Below are 27,717 nucleotides of genomic sequence, written 5' to 3'. Positions count from 1 at the left end.
CTTCTCACTAACTTGTATTTAGTAAGCCACATGGATAAAGCAGGGGGCCAGGATGGGATAAGGGGAGCTGACTGTGCCTACAGCACCTAACCCAGCTATCTGGGCCATTGGAGGACCAAGCCTGTAACCCCGACCTCACTGACTCCACGTGCACATTCAAGGAGCCAACAGCAACCATATGCATAAAAACCACGTGCAGCCTGGTGCAAATCAAATCGCTTCTCAGTGCCTCAGTTTCCCATGCTACAAAAGGAGGGGAGTGAACTAGAGGGTACTGTGCTCTTTGGTGCACTTAGGATGTGGACACAGCAGGTCCACCTGTGGTCTCTGAGAGGCTCTGAAGGCCTGGGGAGGCCTTTCAGGTGAGGGGGCTGCTCACCCCACTGTTCACATAGATGCATAGCGTCCTGGAGCTGGGGACGTCTTAGGAATGCTTTCATTCTTTTAACATGAACTCTGCTCTTAGAGTCACAGAGTGCAAGTCCTCTCTGTACAGGTAGGAGAACTGAGGCTCCAAATTACCTATCTTTGATTCTGTGGACACAGAGAGCCCCTGTCCTCTTACCACATCTAGCCACTTTCTTTGTATACGAATGTCACTCATCATAAGTTAGTATAAATGGAGAATAATAAGCACAATAAATACTTGAATTTATATTTGGTGATATTTATTCAGCAGTAAGTATATATCAGACACTTGCCTACCTTCACACAGTTGATAACTGACAGCTGGGGCCGTGACTTTCTGCTAAACCAACGATTGACAAACTATAGGCCTGTGGGCCAAATGTGGCCACTACCTATTTTTGTAAATTAAGTTTTATTAGAACACAACTCCACCCATTCATTTATATATCATCTATGGCTGCTTTTGCACTATAACCACAGAGTTGAATAGGTACAAAAGCTATCATGTGGTCTTTGAGAAAATATTTATCTTGCCTTCCACAGAAAAAGTTTGCTGACCCATCATAGACTAAAATTTTTCAAGTTCTCGAGTCCCTAGTCCCTCTATGACACCCATTCAAGGGCAGAGATCATGTCTTACAAATTATTTATTATATTCTGATGAATACGGTTCCCGGTAAACAGTGGCTGCTCAGTAAACACTAGTGAATGAATTCCTTGGTTTGCAAACCTTGTTCTTTCTAGCACAGTGTACTGTGGAGCTCATGAGATTAGCTTAGATTCAACTGGATGAACCAGTTTCTCCTTTTTCTCATGTTGACAGATACCAGAAATGGCCATCAGAAGCTCCAGGGTCTCTTTTTCATGATTGAATAGGTCAGGGCAGCTTTGCTAGGAAAAAAAAGATGGCTAAGGTGTGCATTTATGGGTTGGGTTTCTCATCTGTATAATATTCCACAACTGACTCAAACAGATGTAGCAGAGAGGCCATGTTGCCGAGGCCTTGCCGACATGTGGAACATGGCTTTTAGCATGTAAATGCCTCCACCTGGGATCCCGACCAAGTGTTGGTTTCTTTCTTTTCTGTCTCTTACTAAACTAGCCTCAATCTGCAGTATGATCTGCTAGTAACAGAATTCACATGGCATGTGATCCCTGGCGGGCGCTGCAGTATCCAGAGCACAGGGAAGTGGCACGCAGGAAGGGCGGGGCTGGGGGAGCTGGTGGTGGTGGCTGGCACTGCTCTGCCCTCCATGGAGACACTGTGAGGGGCAGACATTTCCACAGGACACTACAGGATGTGACCTGGGGGGCCGAGGCTGGTGCCTGCAAACACCAAAGTTGTAGTCACAAAGGCACATATATCAAAGAGGTGGGTCTCTGCCATAGGTGTGCTGAGCCTGTAGCACAAAGGAATTCCCAGTCCAGGCTCAGGTGAAATCGCACTGCATTATTAAAGAACAAGATAGCTACAGAAGCTGATTGCCAAGGAGCGTGAAGGAATGAAAATGGGGCAGTGGAACACAGGCCTTGCTGCCTTGATGACAGGCTAGGTAGGGCAAAGTGGCTTGTGGAGCTGGGGTTCACAGGGCGATTTCAGTGTCCGAGGCCAGGGGAGTGGGCAGAAAACCACAGGACAATCAGGCTTGCTTGCTTCCAGGACAGAGAGGGAGTCTCTGTGGATGCTTTTCTGCAAAGTAATCAGTTTAAGATAAAAAAAATTTGTTGTGTCCTGCGAAAATCAGACTTTGGTAAAACTCTCTCATTTAACCAAAACGCCCAGTGTGTGTATGCGGGAAGTCGCCCAACTGTACATTTTGATTTACTGATGACCAATCAGAAAATCTTTTTTGAGTAACAAGGATCATTGCAAATATTTCAAACATTAGGCTAGATCGTAAACACAAGGTTAAGAACCTGTGCTGTGGACTGAGACAAAACTAGGTCTATACTTATGGGTAGAAACACCAAAGAACTGAAAGCAGGGATTCAAACAGATATTTGCCCACCCATGTTCAGAGCAGTATTATTCACAACAGCCAAAAGCTGGAAGCAGCCTAAATGTTCCACTGATGGATGAATGGATAAGCACAATGTGGTCTATACATACAGGGGAATATTACCTCTCAGCCTCAAAAAGACAGTGAACTTTGGACACAGCCTGCCCCACGGGTGAACCCCGAGGACATTGTGCTAATGAAATAAGCCAGTCACAAATAACAAATACTGTCTGATTCCACTTACATGAAGTACCTAGACGGGTCCAGTTCAAAGAGACTGAAAGTAGAATGGTGGTTGCCAGGGGCTGGGGGGGTTACTGTTTAATGGGTACAGAGTTTCAGTTCAGGAAGATGAGAAGTTGTGAAGATGGATGGTAGTGACAGTTGCACAGTGATGTGAATGCTGTGTGGTACACTTAGAAATGGTTAAAATGGATTAGGCATATTTTACCCCAATAAAGAAAGATCACTTCGTACTAGTTGTGTGACCGTAAGCAAGTTACATCACCTGGTTGTGCCTCAGTTTCCCTATTATGGCATGGGACTAGGGATAGCAATAACCTAAAAGGGTTGCCATGTGGATCTTAAAACATGACACAAGGCTCTCGGCACAGGTGCCTGCACGTTAACAGGGCCCACCGGATGTTGGCTTAAGACAGAAAAGAACATTTCAGACGCAACCTGAGTTTTCAGCAATGAACAAAGAGAGCATTATTCATGTCCATTGTCACTTGTACAGAGCTGTGGATGTGGGAGGCATGTGTACTGAGCTCCAGTTAATCAAAGGAAGAGGTTTTCTTTTTGCTTTAAATTAATTCCAGATCTTCATTCATTTTCTTGTTTCTGCCTGGCAGATTCTAATTCCCTGTCTGGAGCACATGACACAAAATGAAGTGGCACCTGGACAAATTATTTTGATTTTCTCAGCCCCAGTATCTCCACTTGTGAAATTAATTGGATGAAATGAGTGGTTCCGAAAAACTGGAGTGAAGACTGGCCTTCGGAATGAAGTGACACACAGCCACCATGAGAGCTGGTTAAAGACACGTATTCCTGGGCCCCACAGCAGGGGTTGTGGGGGTGGGGGCACTAACCAGATTCAGAGCTCTCCGCAGGGGACTCTGCTTAGCAGTCAGGTGTTGGGTCCACATGACTGGGAGGACTCCTTGGACCCCTCCAGGGCTAACGACCTGTTCTCAACCTTAGCCACAACTGAGAATCTCCTGGGAAGCGTTGAAAAATACCTTTTTCCAGGCTCCACCCCCAGGGTTGCTTTAATTGGTCTGTGATGAGTCCCTGGCATAGGGATTTAAATGAGGGCCCAGGGGTTCTTCTGGGCAGCCAGCGATGGGAATCACAGCTCTCGGGTAGTGGTTCTCACCCGGGACCACACATCAGAATCATCTGGAAGGCTTCTGAAGCCACAGATGGCTGGGCCTCACCCTGACAGTTTCTGATTCTGTAGGTCTAGGGTGGGGTCCTAGAATATACATTTCTAACAAGTTCCTTGAAGATGTCGCTGCTACTGGAATGGACTGGCTCCAGAACCTTGTTACTCAAGATGCCTTAGGCCAACAGCCAAGGCTTCACCTGGGAGCTTGTCAGAAATGCAGGACCCAGGGACCAGCTCAGGCCTGTCAGACCAGAGTGTGCGACGCTAGAGTTTGAGAAGCACTGTTTGAGAACAACTCATCTTTTGAAACTGTGGGTTTCTGCTTTCACTGTACTCTGGAGGAGTGAGGGGAGGGGACATGCAGGTACCTGTCTAGAGCAGGTAGCAGACCTTGGGGGGCACACTGGTGGCTCAGCTCCCACTGAGCAGGCCCAGCATCCACTCTCTGCCCTGACTTGGTGTGTCTGCAAGTTCACCTCTTCCACTTTTGGGCACAGTGCATGCTCAGGGCAGCAGGAGAGGCTGATTACCTTGGCATGGTTGTAAATATCCACGCAGTTGTCTGTATTGATGCTCTTTGCACAGATAATCTCACAGTGTCGCTGCAAAGCCTCCAGCTGGAAAAATTTAGCAGCAGACAGAAGCTAAAAACGATAAAAAGAGCCTATTAGAGGCTGTTAGGCAGAAGGTAAGGGATGACAATGGTGGGAAAATGGCTCCTTGTCTGTAGTGGCGTGTGGAGGTGAAGGGACGGGAATAAAGGTGTTGGTACACAAAGGGAACACTGGAGGGCGAAGGTACAGTGACACAACTCTACTGCTGGGGAGGACGGCGGCCGGGATGGGTGGGGGTCGAAGGAACTAAATTCACATCTATCACAGCAGGAGGCCAAGCAGCAACGCCTAAGGTTGTTATGCCCAGAATTCAGGGTGCATGCCATTCCTCGGCAGGGTGGTTCACTGCTCATCCAGGTCTCCACACAAATGCCGCCGCAGAGAAGCCTCCCAGACCACCCACCCAGGTCACCTGCTGGGTACCCTTTCCTCACAGCCCTCCTCAAACCAGACAGCACATCCTGCCTGTCGCCCTGAGCCTGGGAAGGCAGGCACCTTGTGGGATGGCCTCTCTGCTGCGTCCAGGAGCATGGCACTTGGCCGCGGGACACTCGAGGATGAGTGTTGAGAGAGTGGCAGGCCTGGGAGGGGAGAAAGGGCTAAAAGCTAGAGTTCACAGAGACTGCTTTTGGGGAACACCGGGGGTCTGGGGGTGCTGCTGTTTGTGACAAGCCATCTGTATTACTACATGGTTTCATGTATGTTCAGTATTTCTATTTTAAAATAATTTTTAAACAGGTTTACAAAAGAGCCCATGTGCTCAGGCTGCAGCTTGGTTATGAGGTGGGGGAGTGTCAGAGGAAAGGTCCTGAGAGGCAATGCTGTAACTCTGGGGGGTGTGGGGGGGCACAGATTTCACAGAGTAAGGCGAAAAGGGTAGATGGCCACACAGGGAATCTACATTCATGGGGTGCTTACTATGGGCCAGGCAGTTCTAAGCACTGTATAAACAGGAACTCAGAGAATCTTTAGAACCCAGTGAGGTAGATATTGTTATCCCCGTTTTACAAGTGAGGCAGTGGTGGCTCTGAGAGGTTAACTAACTTGTCCGAGATCCCACAGCTCATGAGGGGCAGAGCCTGCACTTAACCCAGTCTGGCCCAGAGCCCGTGACTCAGTCACCGTGCGGTGGTGTCTCCTGCATGGCTTGTAGCGCTCTGATGCCTCTGGTCAGCCAGGCCCCTGGACTCTTTCAGGGCTACGGGAGGGACTTTGGCTTCTGGTTCAAAGCTCTCGGCTTTGAGTAGGAAAACCAACACGGCTGCCACTTTTAGGAAGGAGCAGGGGAAATCCTGGCCTTGGGCAGACAGGAGTGGCAACAGGGCCCCCAGACTAGGGAGGGGAGAATAGGTGAATGACGAGAGGCAGACGGGAGAAGGGCGAGCCAGGGAACTTCGGGAGAAGGGGTAGGAAGGTTGAGTGAGGCTGGGAGAGCTCTGTCACCAGCTCTCGGCTTCTGTGTTAGTGGACACTCTGGGGGGACTGAGAAAGGTTTTCCAGTGATAGAATTCCCTTACAACCGGGCAAAGTCGTGAAGGATGGTTCCTGCAAATGGTATTTGAAACCCAGTTGTGCTTACAGCTAGAGCCAGCCTCAGCCTCTTCAGTGACTTTTCTTTATCTGCCCCCCCCACAAAAACAATTAAAATTGGATTTCCCTCAGCTGCTACTGAAAGGGTTTGGGCTGGTGCACCGAGTACCCCAACCTTCCAGGGAGGGGCTCTGACAAGGAGCTGTTGGGAGGTTGAAGGAAGTAGGCAGGCAGGACTCCAAAGCCTGCATCCCAGTGAAAACCCCAAACGGGCTCTTCCAGATACTGGCAATGCATGCCGGTGACCCGTGTCTATGGAGGTGCCACCCACTCCATGACACAATAGGTTCCTTACCTCCATTATCTCATTGTTTTTAATGAGAAGTGACTCCGGGCCCCCGTAATAGAGATATTGCATGACCAGCTGGAAGGAAGCACACAGTGAACAGGGTGTGAGTGGCACACAGACACAATCATTCTGAAGTCCTTTTGTGGAGGCCCAGGCTAGTTCTCGAGTCCCTGGTCCCTCTGCAACACCCACTTCCCATGGCCACTGGTCCCGTGGGATCATCGCCTTGCAGAAGTTCCATTCTGAAAGCTTTACAGGTTGCGTATTTTTCCTTAGGGCATGATGCAATTGGTCTCCTTGTGGTTCCGCCGGGTCCCAAGTCCACCCCCGATGCCAATCAAACAATTGTGAGCTCTGCTCTCCAGGATGGTTCCCCCATCTACGAATGGTAATCAGATGTCCACTGGGCTGCCCCAAACTGCTGCACACATGGTGTGGTTAAAGAGCCTGTACCAGTGCCAGTTCCCTGGGAACATGGCCGGGTTTGACCAGAAACCTCTCATTCAAGTCCCAGAGGGCGACTCTGGGCTACCACGGGACCACCTGCTCCTAGTCACGAGTGAAGGAGAGCCAAGATGAAACCACCAGGGTCCAGGGCTTCGCTGCTTCTCTGATGGTGTGAACGGTCAAAGCCAGGCTATTCCTTGTTCGTGTGACTCAGGATGCCCAAATGGCATGCAGAGTCCCAGAGCTTTGCAAACTGGTGTCCCTTAAACAGAATGAGGTCCGTGGAGGTGTCAGAATTGGCCGTCACCACCTCCCATGAAACTGGATGCTGGTATTTAGGTTGTGCGTACCCTTTCCCATTGGCCACAGCCTCCTTGGCCCCCTCATCTTCTGCCTGCAGCTATGGCACGCTAACTCTATCTGCCTTGCTCTGGGGCAGCTGTGTTGGGAAAATCTGTAGACCGGTTACATCCCATCTTTGGGCACCTGTGAATTGGGGCACTTGGACTCGGCTCCCTCCAGGCCCTTTGGGCTCTGATAGTCTGTGACCCACACAGGGCAGTGCTTAAGAGCTAAGACTCGGGAGTCGGGCTGCCCTAGTTTCTGATCTGACTCTGATGCTTAAAAGCTGGATGACCTGAATTGAGTTAGGTTCTCTGTGCCTCAGTTTCATCATCTGTAAAATGGGGATAATATTACCCACCTCATGGGCTTGTGGTAAGGATTAAATTAATTACTGGGACAGGCCTGGCAGGGGCCTGGCATGGGCAGGAACTCAATAAATGTTAGTGCTTTAATTTGCTCTGAGGTTGAAAAATCTTTTTCCAGAAGTGCTTCTGTCATGTGCTGCCACTCATTCAGGCTGTTCAAGACTTTTTGTGACTGATTTCAATCTACTTTTTGCATGTATGTTTAATTTTAAAAATATATAGAAAAGATGGCGGTGTGAGAGGAGAGACAGAGGCTTCCTCCTTAAACTGAATACAATTAGAAAATTTAATTGGTGCAACTAATCCTGAGAGAGCAACAGGAAAGAGGACGGTGTCAGACTGCATACACCTGGAGAAAAGAGCAGACCTCAGTGAACAGGGTACCAGTACCGCTCCCCTGCGACCCCTGACATTGCTTCAGGGGCTGAGCAGCTCCAGAATAGGGCTTCTGGACACTAGAGGGCGCCATATACAAACATGAAACACCAAAGGAACCTTGTCCAGAGTAAAATTATTAATACAACTCCAGAGAAAGATTTAAATGATATGGACTTCATGATTCTTCCTGAAAGGGAATTCAAAATAAAAATTATCAACATTCTAATGGAGGTACAGAAAGACATCCAAGAACTCAGGAATGAATTCAGGTCAGAGATCCAGTTGTTGAAGAGCACGATGGAGGGTATTAAAAGCAGGCTGGATACAGTGGAGAAGACAATAAATGAAATAGAAACTCGAGAAGAGGAATACAAAGAAGCTGAGGCACAGAGAGAAAAAAGGATCTCTAAAAATGAAAGGATATTGAGAGAATTGTGTGACCAATCCAAGTGGAACAATATTCGCATTATAGGGATACCAGAAGAAGAAGAGAGCGAGAAAGGGATAGAAAGTGTCTTTGAGGAGGTAGTTGCTGAAAACTTCCCCAATCTGGGGAAGGACATAGTCTCTCAGGCCATGGAGGTGCACAGATCCCCCAACACAAGGGACCCAAGGAAGACAACACCAAGACACATAGTAATTAAAATGGGAAAGATCAAGAATAAGGACAGACTGTTAAAAGCAGCCAGAGGCAGAAATAAGATCACATACAAAGGAAAGCCCATCAGGCTAACATCAGACTTCTCAGCAGAAACCTTACAGGCCAGAAGGGAGTGGCATGATGTATTTAAATATATAGATTGTTTACAACTTTATTGAGATATATTTCACATCACAGAAAATGCATCTACTTCAAATGTGCAGCTCTGTGGTTTTTATCATATTCACAATGCTCTGTAGCTGTCACCAGTATCTAGTTTTAGAACATTTTCAATGCCCCTCAGGAGAAGCCCTGCACCCATTAGCAGTCCTCTCCTTTCCTCCGAGCGCCAGTCCTGACACTGCTATGGGCTGGCCTGTCCTGGACGTTGCCTGTAAGTGGGATCACACGTGTGCTTTCTCTGTGTCTGGCTTCTTTCACTCAGTGTGATGTTTGCAAGGCTCATCCCTGTCGTCACACATCACTCCTTCATTCTCTTTTTATTGTGAACAACATCTCACTGCATAGCTGTACCACGGATTGTGCATCCGTTCAGCAGCTAGCAGACATTTGGGTTGTTTCTGCTTTTTTGCTATTATGAATACCACAGCTGCCATGGATCAATATGCTTCTTCAGCTCTCATCTGCGCCCCTGCCCTTCCCCACGCTAACCACTTGCCTTTACCAAGTCCACCACCTTCTCTTTCAGTTCCATGCTTTGCTCATGCTTTTTTCTCTGCTTGGCTGCCTTCCCTTCCTCTCCACCTGCTGAACTCCACTCCCTCTTTTGGGATCTAGCTCTGTGGTCACCTCCATGGAGCCTTTGCAGATCTGCTCAGCACCCCCAGTGGCCCCCGACCCTGGGCTGGCAGCATGTCATCCATGATTGCTGTGTCATTTCCTTTGACAGCGTGAGGGCCCTGACTGTGCCTTGTCCATCTCTTGGCAAATGCACTTCGAACAGAAGCAAGACTCCTCCCCTTCCTCTTTTGTGTCTGCGTTTCCCATGTACTGACTCTGGGCTTTTGTGACCACCTTGCCTGTCGCAGAGATGGTGGTGCATGAGGGTGGTGGCTGAGACTTTGGGAAATAATACAGCATCCTTTACCCTCCCCTCTCTCACCCTGATGGCTCCTAAGCATCTAAAATACCACATCAGTGAATGTTAGGAGCCTGGCCTCATCAAAACCAATTTATTTCCCTTGCACCTTTGTTTTATAAAGGCGAAACCAATAAGAATAAGAATAAGAGCCATAATAATACCTGCCCCGAACACAGCGCCTCTCCATTTACCAAGTACTTCTCCATCACGTTATCTCATTTATTCAGGGTTGGACTGCTGGCTTGAAATGCTGCTCCTTGGTCGACGGAGATCCTGGGGTAATCATATTTAAATTGGGCAGCCCCATGCCACCTGCACACTGCCAGCACAGACCTTTTCTGCAAGGAGGTGAACTGAACCCTTATTAGACCAAAGTGCCTGTTGATGGAGTTGTTCTTCTTGGCAGCTGTCACCCTGCCTGAAGCAGAGATTAAGTGGCGTCCGCAGCCTCATGGAGGCCCCCCCACTCTATTCCAGATGCAGTCTCAGCTGCCCCCGGCTCTTGCCCGAATGTGATATTAACCCATCCTGCAGGGAGGAAACCCAAAGCAGACTCATTGGCCCAAAGTTCTCATGTCAGCATGAAAGTAAAGTGAACAGGCCCCTGGGAGCCTCCTTCTGGGTCAGATTCAGCTCTCCTTGGCCTTTTTCAAGCCACAGATGAGGCTTCTCTTCTTTTACAGGGAAGGGGTGGGCACACGGAAAGTCCCTGGGGCCTACTAAACCTTCCCTACACATTACAGTAACTTGAGGCTAATGTGGCCAGGAAACCTTCTCCAGCCAAAAGCAATTACAGACTTCAGATTCCTCTGGGGCCACGCTTTCCATGTAGGTCTTTCATTCAGTGAATCTGTCTGGCAAAAATTTATTGAATGCCTAGGACAAGCTAGGTTCTCATTACAGGAACCTTCCCAATTAGTCCCAGGCTTTATGGCATTGGTGCCCCCTTCACAAGCACTCGGAGAGCTGGGGAAGTGTGCATATTCCAGCATCAAGCTCATATCCAAGCTCTAATGGGCCTGAGGGCCTTTCCTCAGGGCTGGGTGATTTTTAGGGATGGTCCAAGTCCCCACGGTAAGGAAGCAATGAAAAGATCAGGTCTGGGAGCCAGCCAGGACTGGATCTGCACCCCAGCCTGCCCGTGATGAGTGTCTTGGGAGTCTGTGCCCTGTCTGTAAGGAGGCAGAAGACCTACCTGGAGGGGCAGCTGGAAGGAGATGATGCATTGCAGTGGTTCTCAGAGTGGGGGTCCCTGGAACAGCAGAATCACCTAGGTTCTTGTCAGAAGTACGAAATCTTGGGTCCCACCCTTGACCTACAGAATCAGGAATGCTGGGGGTGGGGCCCAGGAGTCTGCATTTTAGCAAGTCGTCTGTGTCTTAACAACCACCCCTGCCCCCACCCACCCAGGGAGAACCACTGCAACTCAGAGCCCTGGTGCACTGCCTTGGCTGCACCCTAGGACGATGTGAGGAGGGTGCACAGGCCAAAATGCTGGTGCCTAGGCCCCAGCTCAGGTTATGATTTTTATAGCCTGGATGTTGGGAATTCTCAAAGCTCTCCAGGTGGTTCCAAGGTGCAGCTAAGGCTGAGAAACGCTGGTTTCAAGCCTTGCACGCACTAGCTCTCAGGTAATGGTTCTAAATCCCTTTAGAAAGGGTATTCCAGAGCCGATTCCAGAGCCAGGTACCTAGGCTTTGGTGCTAGACAAACTGGTTCAAACTCTGGCTCTGTCACTAATTAGCACTAAGACATGGGACTCATCATTCAAGTTCTCTGGGCCTCAGTTTGGTCATCTCTAAAAATGGCAAGAATCATCCATATAACCACATGCAAGCAAAGGTGGGCACCTCATTCCAAGCTGGAGCCCCCCAGAGAGGCATCTTCACGCTGTCCCCAGCCCTAACCCTAAAGCATGGCAGCAGTTTCCTGGAAAATCTCAAGCCCAACCACTGCCACCACGTCTCGGGCCAAGCTGTGGCCTCTTTGCTCTCAGTAGAAAATGCAGTGAGGGGTTTGAGTGCAGGGCTGAGCAAAGGGGGGAACAGGCACTCGGATATTAGGGGGTGCTGACTCCTTAGTCCCACCTTGGGGCTCCAGCCTTTTCTCGGCTACCCCCACCCCAGGGGGATGGCTCACCCACGCTGGGCTTGTCCTTGGAAGCCTTGTACATCCTTAACCCAAAGTAACCTGTTTTACAGGGTCTTGGGCTTAGCAGGGCAGTGATTTATCAGTTATGGTTTAGAAAAACAACAACCCACTTAAAAGTTGCCAAGTTGAGCGTTTCCTCATGTTGTCCTATCTGCTAATCTCTGCAAGAACCCACAACATAGAAGTGATAATGATTAACTTGGAGTCCGTTAAGATATCAAGGATCAGAGGAGAGAGTCTTGCCCATAGTTATTCAGAATGGATTCTTTATTTTGAAGTCTCAATGTAATTGAAGGAATGCACCTCTAATAGTGGAAATGCAGGCACCTAAAAGGCCTTAGGGGCTACGACAAGGGCTTGGTGGCTTCCTAGCAGCCCTCTGAACAGAAGAATCTGGCGGCCCAGGATCAGTGGTGGAGGGAAGAACCGTCTCGGGCCAAGCTGCAAGGGAGATCGCAGTCTCTCAATGCTGTCTTCCCACCAGCCAGGGTTCGTAAGCCAGTGTGGGTGACCTGGGGGGTGTTTTAGTCTCCAATATACCTTAAGACGAAGCCAGACAGACTGATAATCACTTTCCCTCAAACACATCCCATGATTCCCACTCCTGTGCCTTTGTTTATACCCTTCCTCCTCCTGGAGTGCCCTCCCGAGTACACTAAGGCTTAGAAAGGTGGGGTGATTTGTCTAAGGTCACACGAGGGGCACAGATTGTAAACGGGAATGTAGCATGTAAATTCTGGAATGCAGCTCTGTCCAAAGTGCAGATCGGGACCCCCACCAACCCTGGTCACAGCTAGCCTTCCCTCCTGGTTATCTCTGAGTTGTCCCATTAACCCTTCTAGAACATGAGTCTCCCCAGGGCTGGCCTGAGTCTTATTCACTTGTGTGCTCCTCCCAGGGCTGCCCTTCCTGAGCTGGACTGGAAGAATCATGATCCTGTTCAGAATCCTATACATTCCACCCCCAGGTCACCCACACTGCCTATGAACCCCGGCTGGTGGGAGGACAGCGTTGAGGGACTGCGATCACTCCGGTGGCTCAGCCCCAGGTGGACATAGCAGCCTGCCCTAGGGCTTCATGCCCTAGAGGAGACTTGGAGCTCTAGAAATAAGCTGCAAAGCCAGCTGGGGCATGACTTTCTTCTATTGGCTGAAAGAATATTGTTGCAGACCAGGATTTATGAATCAGGCACGAAGGAAGGAGAAAAAGGACAGAAAGCTGCTGTGCTGTACCCCGTAAACCAATCCCCATCATTCACGGCGTCACCTTCCCCCCAAACCGGACACGTGCTAATGGCATTGGCCTGTGACAGAGAAACCTTCCTCTCCTAATAACATCAGGTTCGGACCAATGTTAAATGACATTGGAATCCCTAAAGCCCACCAGTTCCTGATCACACTCAAACACAGTTTTGGAACTTCATACCTGCTGTTCTTTGCCTGGAATGTTCTAACCAACTTTGTTAAGCCCCAGGCCTTCCTATGACTCAAGAACGTCTCCCCAGCCTCCGGTATTTCAGCTAACACCTCACCCAGGAGGCCTCCTCAGTTCCCCTGATGAGTGGCCACAGTGCGTTGGCTCACTGCCTCTCACGTGCCCCCCACATTATGCTGGGATTGACTGATTACTCAGAGCTACCCCCAATGAACTGTGAGTCCCCTGGAGAGGAATGTCCTTTATCCTTGTGTTCCCAGGTCTCAGCACAGGGTCAGGCACATAGTAGGTGCTCAATTAAAGCTGTAGGGATGACTGGATGGCAAATGCGAGGGGCACCATTTGGAGGGCGGCCAAGAGTGCAGGAGATGGACCTTGCTGCCAAGGCTAACCCACGGGCGGAGCACTGGAGGAGCCACCTGTGCCCTCTGGCCACCAGCACGGTGTGGCAGGTCACAGTGGGGGCTCACCTGAAAGATGGGGTATTTCACATAACCGATCTCTATGCAGGTGCTGTCATTTGTTGGTTTGCTGGAAAGCAGTGCTTTGAACCTGAACGAGAACACAGAAAGGGGGATAGAAAGACTCACAGACACATCCACAGGTGGCAAGAAACTGCTCTCTGATGACAGAAAAGTAATTCCTTGCATCCCCCCAACTCTGAAATACGACGATAATAGATTTAACTTAACCCCCAACCCCAGCATGGTACCATAATCCAATCTGAAGTTAAAAATCTCCAGTTAAGGACAGTGTTTTAGACTGTTTAACTACTTCTGAAACAGGCGACTGGAAGAGAACAGATGCCTTTTAAAACCTTGTCCACCTTGCAGGGCCCATCACAGAGGCTGCCTCCTTCCTGGAGTCGTTCCTGGGTTCAGGCTTCACGCTTCTCTGGTGCCCACGGGGCCCTCCTCCTCCTGCCCTCCCTGCACGCGCTCTACCTGCCCAGGGGAACGGGGCCTTATCTAAGTCACACAAAGGAGCTGCTGTTTATACTGGCAGCTGCCCTGCATGCTTCAAATTGTAAAAAAACACATAACGTAAAACTTACCAACTTAACCATTTTTAGGTGTCATATTCAGGATATTCACATTGTTGTGCAAACTATCTTCAGAACTTACCCTGCACCCATTAAAGGACAGTTCTTTCATTCTTCACTTCCCGAGTCCGTGGTAATTATCCTCCTACTTTCTGACTCCATAAAAAGCGACTGTCTAGGTGCCTCATATAAATGGAATCATACAGCATTTGTCTTTCTGTGACTGGCTTATTTCACTTCCTATAACGTCCCCAAGGTTCACTCGCATGGCAGCCTATGTCAGAATTGCCTTCCTTTTTAAGGCTGAATAATATATGTACATTCCACATTTCGTTTATCCATTCATCCACAGATGGACACCCAGGTTGCTTCCACCTTTTGGCTATTGCGAGTAACACTGCCATGAATGTGGTATACAAATGACCTGCATGCTTGGATTCTTGATTTTCTGGACTCTGCCAGTCTAGTGAGGATATCACCAAAATTGAATTTCAGAGAACAGTAAGAGCAACAGCCATGCTTATAATTCAGCTGCTCTCAAAACCGATGGCACATACCTTGGAGAGGCTGTAAATAACAGCACTTTGTGAGCATAAAATGGTCTTCCTTCTACCAGAAAGGTAACATCAGACATTTCTTTATTGTTAAGGAAATGAGGATCTAGAACAGGAAAGGGAGAAAGGGTAGCTTTAGTAGAGAAAAGGGTGAAGTTTGTATTTCTCTTCTGGAAAGTGCCAGTAAGAGTTGACAGGGAACCATGCTGATAAAATACTCCTTGGTGAGACAGTGACCAAAGAGGAGACAGAATAAATCAAGGGGACCCTCAAATCACTGAAATTCAGTTTTTCATAGGAAATCTTCATAGCTTATTTGGGATTAAAAGTAGCGTTTCCCCCAACAGACTCACCCATGGCCTGATCCAGATGACCTTCAAGTGTGGAAGGTAAAATCTGCTGCCTTTCTGGTAAGAATGCTCCTCCCTCTCTGGTTCAGAGCCCTCCCTGCCTGATGGAAGGGATTCAGGACAGCTGCCTCTTTGCCGCTGTGTTCCAGGTGATTCAAAACCCAAGCCCTTCTCTCTCAGGGTCAGTGGCAAATGAACCAGTCCCCTGCCCTCATCTCCAATAATAACGAAGAAGATACAACAGAGTGCTTATGTTGTGCCCTGGAGCTGTGCAAGCCAGTGCTTGTATAAAGGCTTTCAGTCCTGGAAGCCAGGGACCACCATCAGCTGTGCATTTGAGGGAACTGAGGCACGCAGGAGTTAGAGTGACTTGCTTAAGTTAGTGACAGGTGGAAGGGCCAGCATTTGAACTCATTCTGTTGGAAGACCTGCATTGGTAATCACTAAGATCCTCTGATTTACCTGTCATCTTAGCCATTTAGACCTGGGGCTCCTGGTCCTCAGCTCAGTGCGTCTGCTTTTTGGGGACTATCCACCAATCCCTGCCCCTGCCACCTTCCACCCTGCTCAGTTCCTAAGTCAGTCCAGACCCAGGCAAGGTGGCTCTGACCTCTGGTGGGGCTTCCTATGAGGTCACCCACTATGTCAGCTGCCCTGAGCAGAAGCACCCCAGGGCAGACCTTTATGAGTCTCTAAATTGAAGACTACCTCTTTTGGGGTGCATGTACCCAAAGTCTTGAGTCTGAGGATGCACTGCATTCCCAGTTCATGTGAAAAAGATTCTTCCTGCAAAATGCTCCTTGCCCAGTGCCTCTGGCCCCTGGATTGGCACCACCATCCACCGGTTGCCCAAGCCAGGGACCCCCAGGCAGCAGGACACACTGCTCCCCTAGGCTCACCCAGACCCCGTCCATCACAAACACTGTCCTATCTTCCTCCTAAGTGTTTCTTGAATTTATCACTCCTTTCCATTCCCTTTGCATGGCCCTTACTAGAGCCACATCATCCCTTTTGGCCTCTGCCTGTCTCTGCCTTCACTCCGAGGCCCCTCAGTCCAATGGTCCATCTCACAAGGGTGTCTTGCAAGGCACATAGATGTGAGAGATTATCGCTAGGTCTTGGGAGGTCTTTCAGTCTCTAATGTCTGTTAATTTGATTGGCTTTATAATTTGTTGCCCTGATAATATTTTAATGAACACCTGTTTTCACAAAGTAGAAATACTTGTGGTTTTGGTACATCCTGGTTTGCTCACATCAATGATACAGCTGTAGCAAAAACTTGCATCATTTAAATTATTTATGATAGGAAGAAAAATACTTTACAGTAGTTCCATGAATTCAGCCTTTTCACTAATTTAAACTAGCTCACCTGTTTCAAAAGTAGACCTTTTGCTAAAGAGTAGAATTTTCAGATGCTTCCATCTCTCAGATGTTTCCCCATCTCTATAGGAGAAGGAAGTAGGAAAGTGCTTGGCTTTTCTCCAAAAAGGAATCCTTTCTCTTTAATACTTTGTAACTCCCCAGGCAGCAAGAAGACAGGCCCTAATAGAAAGCTCATGTTTCTGGCTCCAAGGCAGCCGAGTATTTCTTTGCCTTCTTTCCAGACTGATCAGCCAGGCTACAGTAGCCTCGGGATCCTCCAAATGGAATCAGTGCCTGATGGAAAGGTTCCTCCTGGGAAGTCCCAGAAGCCAGTATGCAGAATGATGGCGTCAGGACTTTGACTGAACCTGTGTTCTAGCTCCAGCTCCACCTGAACTGATTGCAGGCTGGGCAGAAGCTCTCATGCTTCAGCTGTGACATTTATGGTGACCCGCACTGCCTGCCTCCTGGGGTGGCCTGAGGATTACCTGAGACAAGGCAGATCAAGTGCTTGCCTGGGGCTGGCTCAGTGCAGAGTCCAAGAAGAATAAAAAGTGATCACTGCTGCTCTGATGGGATTCTGGAACATCCAGTCCCCTCAGCTCAGGTATGTGCCCTTGTGTGTGTGCACGCATGTGGTGGAGAGGCACTTATTTCCCCTCCTAGTTCTCTGCAGAAGGATGCCACTAGAGGAACATCGCTAGCCTGTCACTGTCCCCTGCCTGTTTCTCCTCAGGGAGGAAGGGGGGCCTCTGGGAGGGGAGAGTTTGAGGGAAAGAGCTGCCATGCACAGCTCAGCCTTCTTTTGGAACCTACCTGCTTGCAGGAAGGGCCCGGTTGGGGAGGCCCCGGGTAGTCTATCACTCTGACTGCAGGAGCAAGTCCCTCAATTAGAGATGAGGTACTGGCCAACCTCCATGTCTGCATTCCCAAGGCACATTCTCCAAAACAGTTACCGTGTAATATAAAGGCGATATTCTGATCTCCACCTGCCTGATTCCTGTATCTGTCCTGTTTGTCCTCCAATACGGCCCACCTTCGCTTATGGCATTTGTTTCCTATCCGGCCTCAAATCAGAAAGCGACAGCCCAGCAGGGCACGGCCAGTGACCACTCACCCAGGCGCGAGGTCTGTTTCCTCTTGATCTCTGTGAGCTTGGGGATCGGGTAGGGCCCGTAGCAGTGAGTGAAGATGACACACAGCTGCTGGCTGATCACTTCGTTCTGCAGGAAAGAAAGGAGGGCTCAGGTCCTGGGGGCTGGGCATGGCCTCATGCAGGCTGTCGGCAGGAATGCGGCCCCCAGGCGAGGGGAGCCCCCAACTGCCTGCAGTTTCCAGAAGAAACTGCCCTGGACGTCACACATTCGGTCTGCCCTCGCAGGCCTGGGTTTGCTTGCCCACTGTCTGTTTCTAGTGGGGTTTTTGGCAGAAGCATCATTTGTAATCAAATCCCTCTTTCCTGCCCTAATCATTTACCACCCATAGGGAAGCAGGGTTTGTAGGTCATGGAGCGGAAAATAAGCTTTTACCCCAAGCACACTATGAATAAAATGAGAGTTCCTGTGGCCAGGATTCTCACCTGGCCTTGTTTGACTAGCTCACTGCACACCTGTGGGCAATACATGGCTGTTGACTCTATAAAAAGAGCTCCTCCCAGTGCTCTGGGTGCAACACGGTGGCAGGGCTGCAAGGCTGCAGGAGAGCAGAGCAGAGGCTGGAGTGGTGGTAACGCCGAGGACAGAGGCCCAGAGGGCAGCTGTGTGGGATGACTGTGCAGGAAGACTGTGCAGAGAAGCCAAGAGGATGGCTGTGCGGACAGAAGGGCCCAGAGGCAGAGACCAGCTTGCTGCATGCAGACTCTCTCTGAGTGAATGGGATTCTAGTGACTGACCTGCCACCTGGAAATAAAGTTGGATATAACCCTTTCACCCCAAGAGCGTTTTGCTGTCAATTTCTTTGGTCACACTGAATCCATAGCGAACTTGCCTGGAGCTGAAACCCATTGGCAAGACACGCACCTTTGTCAAAACTCCAAAATCCTGAAAATAGCAGCAGGAAGCCCTTTAGATTCTGTAACTATGCTCTCCACTACCAAGACACAAATGCTTCTGATTCAGCTTTCTTAGGGATTTGATTCTGGTGCGGAAGCGTTTCCGATCCCAAAGGGTTCAGCTGAATCACTTTCTCCAAGAAAAAAAAAACGTGGAGGGAACAGTTCTGTGATGCCAAGCTACAGCTGCCTCTGATTGCTCAGGGACAAAGGAGCCTGTTTGTGACTGACCCCTGTCCTTCACATTCCTGCCTCTTCCCCCTTGGGGTCCACTGCTGTTCTTAACCTCCCCCCAACTGCAGGTGTGCAGGAGGGGAGCCACAAATCACAGCATTTTGATGCTTTTTATTGGGTGAAGGCTGTTAAAACTCGGGGCTAAAAAATGGGGGTTAGATAGACATTTACAATAAATTAAGAGAAGTAGGTTGCAACACAGTTTGTATCATGTATTTTTGGAAATAAAACCCTACCTATACAGTCGGGTTGACATGTATATAGAAAACCTCTGGAAGAATAGAGTAGCTACCTTTGGGTAGTATTATGATGTTTTCTCTTTTCTTTTTAATCAACATTTTCAACAAACAAGTGTTGCTTTTGTAAATAAAAACAACAAATATATCTTTGATTTTAAAAGATGGTTTTTGGACAACTGATGATGTCAGTGGTTTAAGTTATTCTTGAATCTACTTCACTGGGCCCCAAAGCAGAATACAGTTTAACACATGAAAAGAAAATCCAACCCTTTGATTACAGTAGATGAGATCCTAAAAGGCACCATGTCACCTCAGATGTCATCCACAGAGGTACCCAATGGGACACAACCATACTGGACAGAAAAGGGATTCTATTTTCAAAGATGTTGAATGTTCCTCTCAACATTCACATTGTGACTGCCCATCTCATGGCTTCATGCAGTGGTTCTCAAAGTGTGGTCCCTGGACCAGCAGAATCAGCTGGATGCTTGTGAGAAATGCAGATTCTCAGCCTAGGCCCCCTGAGTCAGAATCCACAGTAGCATGCTCAGTGTGGTGGGCAGAATTATGGCCCACTAGATGACTGCACGTCCTAATCCCTGGGACTATGAATACCGTGTGGTATTGTATTATATCAATAGTATAGGACTATTGTGCTATCTGTGAATATGTGACGCTGCAGGGCAAAAAGGCTTTTGCAGGAGTAATTAATGTTACTAATTAGTTGACTTTAAAATAGGTAGATTATCCTGGATTATCTGGGTGGGTCCAATGTAATCACATGAGCCCTTAAAATTAGAGGCCAAAGAGGAATTCAGAAGGGAAGGAGAGAAGAAGTCAGCGGGAAGCCTGAGAGGGAATTGGATGTACCACTGTGGGCTTGGAGATGGAGGGGACCACATGGCGAGCTTGAGAGCAAATATGACACTTGGAGAAACATGTGACCCCAGCTGACAGTCAGCAAGGAAATGGGACCTCAGTCCTACAACCACAGGAACTGAACTCTACCCAAACCTGAATGAGCTTGTAAGTAGATTCTTTCCTGGAACCTCCAGAATGGAACACAGCCCTGCTGACACCTTGAGTTTTGCCCCATGAGACCCTAAGCAGAGAGCCCAACTGAGACACTGTGTCTGGACTTCCAACCCATGGAAACCATGAGATAATAAATAGGTACTGTCTTCAGCCCTTAAGTGGCAATTTGCTCCTGCAGCAACAGAACACTAAATATATCTCACCAGCAGTCTGCCTCAGATGAACCCCATTTCATCATCCCCGTCACCCCGGAGGGCCAGACACACCGTGGACGCTCAGTGAGTGCTTGCAGATCACAGAGGACACGAGGCCTGTGACCCGTCAGATGCTCTGTACAGACTGCAGGATGAATGGCGCTGTTCTCACTCATCTGCACCAGGTGAACCGTGCTGCTGAGTCAACCCCCTCCTAACCAACTCGAGGCGAAGGAATGAAAGTCCATTTCCGGGACTTGGGGGCCCTTAGAGAGGCAGGAGCAGCCAGTGGACTCCTGGTGGGGCTTTGTTTGGGTGGTGGTGGTTATTTAATTCAATTCAACAGCTACTTATTAAGCATCCAAGAGATGCCCCGAGCCATGAAAGGAGGTGCATTTGGGGCAATAAGAGCAAGCAGGGCAAGACCCCTCCTCTTGGAATTCATAGCTCCCCCCCACTTCTGAACTTCAGGGTGGGTTGTATCAGTGAGAACAGAAAAATAAGGGCCGGGCCCTGTCTGCCCCAGATGGACAGTCCTCAAGTACTTAAACACTATCTGGGAGGCACATCACTGCCCACTCCCAAGGGAGGGCTCCACACAGTGACTCGATTCCAAAGAGCACAGTTTGGAAAGGGTAGAAAAGGGTAAGTTTGCTGTGAAGAAACTTGACAAACACGACCTCAGCCAGGTGGTCAAGGTCAACAACAGCGGTGACTATTATTGATGGTACGTACTGTGGATGTGGTGAGAGCGGCCCCTGTGGTCTTCCTCCCCAAACCCAGAAGCCCTGTCCAATCATGAGAAGACATCACATATTCCACTAGAGGGCATCCTGTGAAACACATGACCAGTACTTCTTGAAACTGTCATCAAAAACAAGGGAGGTCTGAGAACCTGTCTCAGCGAGAGGAGTGGGAACTCAATAGAATGTGGTGTCCTGGATGGGATCCTGGAGCAGAGGAAGACATTGGGTACAAAATGAAATATGGAACTGAGCTAATAATAATGTATTAACCATGGTTCATGCACTCTAACCAATGTCCCTTCCTAATGTAAGACATCAATAATAGGGGAAAGTGGGTGAGGGGTTGTATAGGAACTCTGCTATCTTCTGTTTTTCTGTAAATCTAAAATCATTCTAAAAAAATGAAGGCTATTATTTTTTTTTAAATCTGCCCAATGAAGAAACAGGATAATTATAATGAAAGCCCTGGAAGACCAGGAGGGAAGGGGAAAGGAGGTGGAGGATTAAAGAGGACCTCAGCATCCCCTGGGCTTTATTCGTTCATCCCCTAAAGGTTTCATGAATGTACACTTTTCCCCACGCACTCAGCTATGCATCTATCCATTCATTCTTTCTTTCTTCAGCGACTTATTGGGCATCTTCTAAATGCCAGGACTGGCTAGGCCATGAGCGCCAGACACGGTGTGAGGGTGACAGTGATGTGCTCAATTTCAGCACCAGAGATACTGCCTTTTCCAGGACTTTCTGGATTCTTCTCTTTCAGAGACCAGAGCCCTAAGAGAAAACAGCCCACTTGAATTCATCTGTTTGTCGAGGGGTCTGCTCTGTGCTGTTCTCTGCATACTTCCTTCAGGTGGTGGGGTTATCGGTATGATTCACTCCGGTTCCCTGGCACCCAGAATGAATCAGGACATCAGAGATGCTCCTCTGAGCAAGAGGCGGTGCTATAGTTAGCATGGGGTAGGGCCTGTTGGGTTAGGTGGTCAGCTGGGGCCATCCTGTGGATTTGGCCAGCTCTGGTCCCAAGCCTGAACACTGTGGAATGGGGCTCATCACACTTGAGGCTCAGTCTGTTTTGGAGGCAGGGACCATGAGGTAGTTGTGGTAATGTTCTCTGAGCAGCCCGTTTAAGCACAGTGCTTTTAGGTCAAAGGTGCCACAAGGCTCAGCCTGCAGGGGCAGCAGGCCAGTCTGTGCATGCAGGCTCTGACCTGGGAGGCCAAGGTAAGCCGGGGCGGAGGCGTGGACTGGGGAGGGGTGGGCTCTGGCCAGGCTCAAGTACACAGCCCCGATTGCGGTTGTCACTGTCCTGCTGTTGGGCCTGTGCCTTTCAGGTCTCTCTGGGAAAATCCTGGGTGTGCACAAGGCAGTAAACTCGTGTCCCTGGGACTCAGAATGGTGCAGCTAAAGGGGAACACAGCGAAGTTCTCAATACCATGCTACCAGGAGACGCTCCTGACATGGGCTCCTGGGGATTTGGCGGCTGACATCTTTCCTCTCCTGCTCTGACCCCTCATTTCTCTCCTAAAAAGGTACCAAAAATATGTTCCTTTCTTCAGAAAATAAGTGCTATGATTGATCCCAAAGGTCTTTTCAGGTGGTGTACACTTGGGCCCTATGTAATAGTAAAAATGCAGACAACGGGGCCTAGTCCTGATTCCTCACTTATTAGCTCTGTGACCTTAGGACACTTACTCAGCTTCTCTGGGCCCCTGTGTTCTCTTCCAAAGTGGATTTAGAAACCTGCTTGGTGAGGTTGCTATGAGAGCAAAAAGAGGATAACACACCACCACATACCATTAGGCTGAACCAAAGGAAAGTGCTGAGATTTGACTATTTTTTAACTCCCCAAATAGCAATTTCCCATAATTCAAATGAATCCTGATTGTTCTAGATTTTTAAGTTAATGGTATGTTTTAGGAAGAGAAAAAAAAAAAAACCCTCACTGCATTAAACATACACATCCATTTTTAAGATGTATTTCAAATTAAGAAATGCTAAAAGGTGAAAACAACTATATCAGAATCAGGAGGATGTGGCATGGCTGTTACTTTCTGGGACCCCTGGCAGTGGGTTCTGTGCATCAGCCCATCATCAAACCCAATTTGTCTCTACAGACAGGCCCCTCCTTGTGGAATATGCTGGGCTGACCTGTGGGCCACAAGCCTCCCTCTGCTGAGCACATGGAAAGGGTGCCCACCCCACCGGCCTTGTATCCAAGATGAAATGGAACATGTGATGAACGAAAGGACTTTAAATCTCACCCATGTGTTCTGATATGTAACATCTGTTCATAGACTGTGATTTGCGCTATTTATGATAGTAATATAACATTTTCTTTTCAAGTACATTTAAGCCATGCTACATTGACTAAAGAAACCCTATCAAGTAAATAATAACCAGTGAAAATATCTTTTAGGAATGCAAAGGAAATCAGACATTTCGCAGATGAAGAAAAACTAAGAGAATCTGTCACCAGGAGACCTATCCTAAAATAAAGGCTGGAGGAAGTTCTCTAGCTGAAAGGAAAGGATAAAAGGAAGGAGCCTTGGAACGTCAGGAAGAATGAAAGAACAGGGTGAGCAAGACTAAGGGTGACCACAACAGACTTTTCTTTGTCCTCTTGATTTTCCTAATTACATCTGATGGTTGATACAAAAATGGCAACAATGTCTGATGTGGTTCTAAATGTATGTAGATGAAATATTTAAAGATAATTATGTCAGATGGGGAAGGGTAAAGGCACATGAAGGGAGGTAAGCTTTCTACATGTCACTTGAACTGGTAAAATGATGACACCAGTAGACTGTGATGTTGTGTGTGTATAAGGTAATATTGTAGGCAACCACTAAAAATGCTATACTGAGATTCACTCAAAAATAGACAAAAACAGAATTAAAAAAACCTTCATATAGTCCACAGGAAGGCAGGAAAACGAAAAGAGAGAAACAAAAGACAGACCAAAGAGAAAACAAAAAATAAGATGGCAGAACTAAGCCCTAAAGTAGCAATAATTGAATAAAATATTAATGGTCTAAATATACCAATTAGAAATGTGTTGGTAGTGTGGAAGGAAAGTCCAACTATATGCTTTTACAAGAAACTCACTTCAAATCTAATTAAAATAGGCAAGTTGGAAGCAAAAGGACGGAAAAAAATATATCACACAAACATTCATCAAAGGAAAGCAGGAGTGGCTACATTAATATTAGATAAAGTGACTTCAGAGCAAAGAAAATGAGCGAAGCAAAGAGGGGCATTGTAATGAAAAAAGGGTTCATTCACCAAGAAGACGCTGTACTCCTAAATGCAGATGCATTAAATAAGAACTACAAAATAAATGAATCAAAAAAGGGTAGAACAAAGGGAGAAACAGGCAAACCCACAATTATAGTTGGGAGACTTTAACACCCCTCTCTACTTAAAGAATGACTAGACAGAAAATCTGTAGAATATAGAAGAATCTAACAACACCATCAACTAACAGGATCTTATCCACATTCATAGAACACTACACCCAGCAACAGAGAAAACAGCTTCGGCAAGTGCCTGTGGAACATTTACCCAAATAGACGACATCCTGGGACATAAGGCCAACCTCAAAAATTTAAGAGGACTGACATAATACAGGATGTGTTCTCTGACCACAGGGAATCCAACTAGAAATCAATGACAGAAAGATAATAGGAAAATCTCCAAACACTTGGAAATTAAGCAATACACTTCGAAATAATGCAGAAGCAAAAAAGGAAGTTTCAAGGGAAATAAAAATATACTGAAGTGAATGTAAAATGAAAATAAAACATTAAAATTTGTGGCACGTGGCTAGAGCAGTGCTGAGAAGGGTGTGTATAGTATTCAATGCATACATAAGAAGAGAGGAAAAGTCTTGTCAGTAAGTTAAGCTTCCACTTTAAGAACCTGGAAAAAGAAAAGCAAATCACCCAAAGCAAGTAAATAGGAAAGAGCGGCAACTGACGAAATCTGGAACAGAAAAGTAGTAGAGAAAATAATGAAATGCAGTGTTGGTTCTCTGAAAAGATGAAAAAAAATGACAAACCTCTAGAAACATGGACAAAGGGAGAAGACACAAATTTAAAAATCAGGAATAAAACAGGGGCTATCAGTACAGACTCAGCAGACAACAGACGCATAATAAGGGAATATGATGAACAACTACACACACAAATTTGACAACACGGGTGAAGTGGACCAATTCTCTGAAAAACACAAAGTACCCCAACCCCCCCAGTATTAAACAATTTGAATAGCTCTAGAACTATTGAAGAAGTTGACTTTGCAGTTGTAAAAACTGCCCACAAAGAAATCTCTAGGACTATATTGAAAAAGAATAAAACTGTCTTTATTTGCAGAGGACATGACTAAGTAGAAAAGCTCAATGAATCTATAAAAAACTTCTAGGACTAATAAGTGAGTTCAGCAATGTCACAGGATACAAGACAAACATACAAAAGTCAATTGTATTTCTATACGCTACCAATGAATACATGGACAAAACAATAAAAAATGTGATATCATTTATAAATGCTCAAAAAAATGAGAAATACTATGTATAAATCTATCAGTACAGGACTTGTAATGATGCAAACTCCACAATACTGATGAAAGAAATCAAAGAAGACATAAGCACCTGAAGAGATATACTATGTTCATGAATTGGAAGACAACATAGTAAAGATTGGAGTTCTCCCTGAACTGATACAGAAGTTCAACACAATTCCTATCGAAATCTTGGCAAGATTTTTTTTGTTGATATTGCAAATTCTAAAATTTGTATGGAAAGACAAGGAACCAGGATAGCTAAAATCATTTTGTAAAAAAAGAATGAAATGGGAAGAATTAATCTACCCAATTTCAAGACTTATTTTATAGCTACAAGAATCAAGACTGTGTGGTAATGGTGGAGGGACAGAAACATAGATCAATGAAACAGATGGAGAACCCAGAAATTCATACACCCACACAAAAAATAACCAACTGACTTTTGACAAGGAGCAAAAGTAATTCAATGAAGGAAAATAGGGGGTTGTCCAAATGCTACCTTCTCAGGTAGACTTTTCTTACCTTCCTAAATTGGACCTTGCCTGCCCTAATCCAGAGTCTATATAATTGTCCAATTTCATTTTTTTTCAGAGCATTTATCGTGGTCCCCCTGTTTCTGCTGATTTACCTTCTTGTTTATGGTCTGTCTGCCCCACCCTTGGACACAGTAGGCTCCAGGAGGACAAAGAACACGTCTGCCCCATCACTAAGGGAGCACAGTAAGCGCTCATGACTGCTCAATAAATAAATGCCCTGGGGAATTATGTGTGGGAGAAATGGGCCAGGAGCTCACACTCTTTAAACAGATGGATTTGTAAAAATGACTATATTGTTCTGCTTTTGGAAAATATCTAGAGACACTGAATTCTTTTGAGGTTAAGACATAGATTGGGGGCAAAAGCACATCTGCCACAGATTTCATGTAGTATGTGAATAAGCACAAGTCAAAGATAGGGACAAAGCATGTATTTCATTTTATAGGATAGCTGTATTTCTGTGAGTTGACCATAAAGTGAATTTATTTACAATAATTCTATGTTGTCATCCACTGTGCTGATAAAAGCAAGTATTTGTTTACATAGGATGGCAGACTCGGTCTGAACAAGAATCGTTCAGTGGAGGGCGGGGGAACAACGCTATACAGTTGTGTGATATATAATGTATAGTTATTACTATCCTCCAACAGGATGCTTTATGAGGTCACGACTTTTTATTGCACTTCCTCAACTCTGAATTTCTCTGCCATCGTCTCTCAGGTCTTTTTCTTCTTTTTTGAAGCAAAGTAAAAGTTTTATTTAAAGTTACGTAAAGAGAGAAAAAGTACAGGACCTCAGGGAGGAGAGGCACCCTGAAAGGTTGGAGAGAAAGTCTACACACTTAAAAAGTGTGAGTGACCTACGAGAGAGGTGAGCGCTGAAAGATTGGGGGTTCCCCTTTTAAGGACTTTTTCAGGAATGTGACAAAGGGCTAGGGGTGTGGACTTGCTAGGTGGTCTCAAGATGTTTATCTTTGATGAGACATTAAGTTTCTTATCAAGTTTTCAGGTCTTATTTGGCCACAGGAATGTCACTCACGGTTTGGGAACGCCTGACTTCATCCTGCAGCCCTGGGAAATTTATCCAGACCCCACCTTCAGTGTGCGAAATTGTAATACCACATTTCACCAGTAGGGGTTGCCACTGAACTCTTTTAATAGCAACCTAACTCTTGAATGGGACAACTTTCTCAGGCTGCCCGCTCCTGACTGATAATGTCCTATTTCTTGGTCTGGGTCCTGATCACACAGGTAAGTTTACCTTGTGAACATTCATTAGGTTTTACAGTAATGATCTGGGCACTTCTCTATATGTATATCATACTTCAAAATAAAATTTACTCTAAATATCTATAGATTAGGCTTATTTGATATACAGGATGCTTCAGTGATTACTAGAATTCCCACCACAGCCTGAAGAAAGGGAAAAACAAAAACAAAAACAAACTGAAACCCAAAACCTAATTTGAACACCAGACCCTGGGGACAGAACTAGGAATGGTTTTCACTAAGGTGGTTTCTTAGGTACTTTCAGGTGAAAGCCTTCTATCTATCTATCTATCTATCTATCTATCTATCTATCTATCTATCTATCTATCTATCTATCTATCTAATCTATCTATCTAATCTATCTATCTATCTATCTATCTATCTATCT

At 46.8% G+C, this 27,717-nt stretch overlaps 1 protein-coding gene across 5 annotated transcripts in view; it reads right to left on the bottom strand.

Annotated features, from left to right (window-relative positions):
* Positions 1–27,717, bottom strand: part of ABTB3 (ankyrin repeat and BTB domain containing 3) — a 291,411-nt gene that overhangs the window by 4,183 nt on the left and 259,511 nt on the right. For 4 of the 5 annotated variants that reach the window (XM_037007083.2, XM_037007081.2, XM_073213790.1 and 1 more), the window contains 5 exons: positions 17,582–17,687; positions 14,756–14,858; positions 13,627–13,708; positions 6,301–6,369; positions 4,332–4,445 (listed from right to left, as the gene is read on the bottom strand). In XM_037007083.2, the coding sequence (XP_036862978.1) occupies positions 4,332–4,445; positions 6,301–6,369; positions 13,627–13,708; positions 14,756–14,858; positions 17,582–17,687 (474 nt within the window). Of the gene's footprint in view, positions 1–4,331; positions 4,446–6,300; positions 6,370–8,464; positions 12,263–13,626; positions 13,709–14,755; positions 14,859–17,581; positions 17,688–27,717 lie in introns of those variants that run through there. The other variant, XM_037007082.2, reaches the window with a different exon arrangement.

This window comes from Manis javanica, chromosome 10, assembly GCF_040802235.1.
Source record: "Manis javanica isolate MJ-LG chromosome 10, MJ_LKY, whole genome shotgun sequence".
NCBI lineage: Eukaryota > Metazoa > Chordata > Mammalia > Pholidota > Manidae > Manis > Manis javanica.
This window is presented reverse-complemented; position numbering and strand designations above follow the sequence as displayed.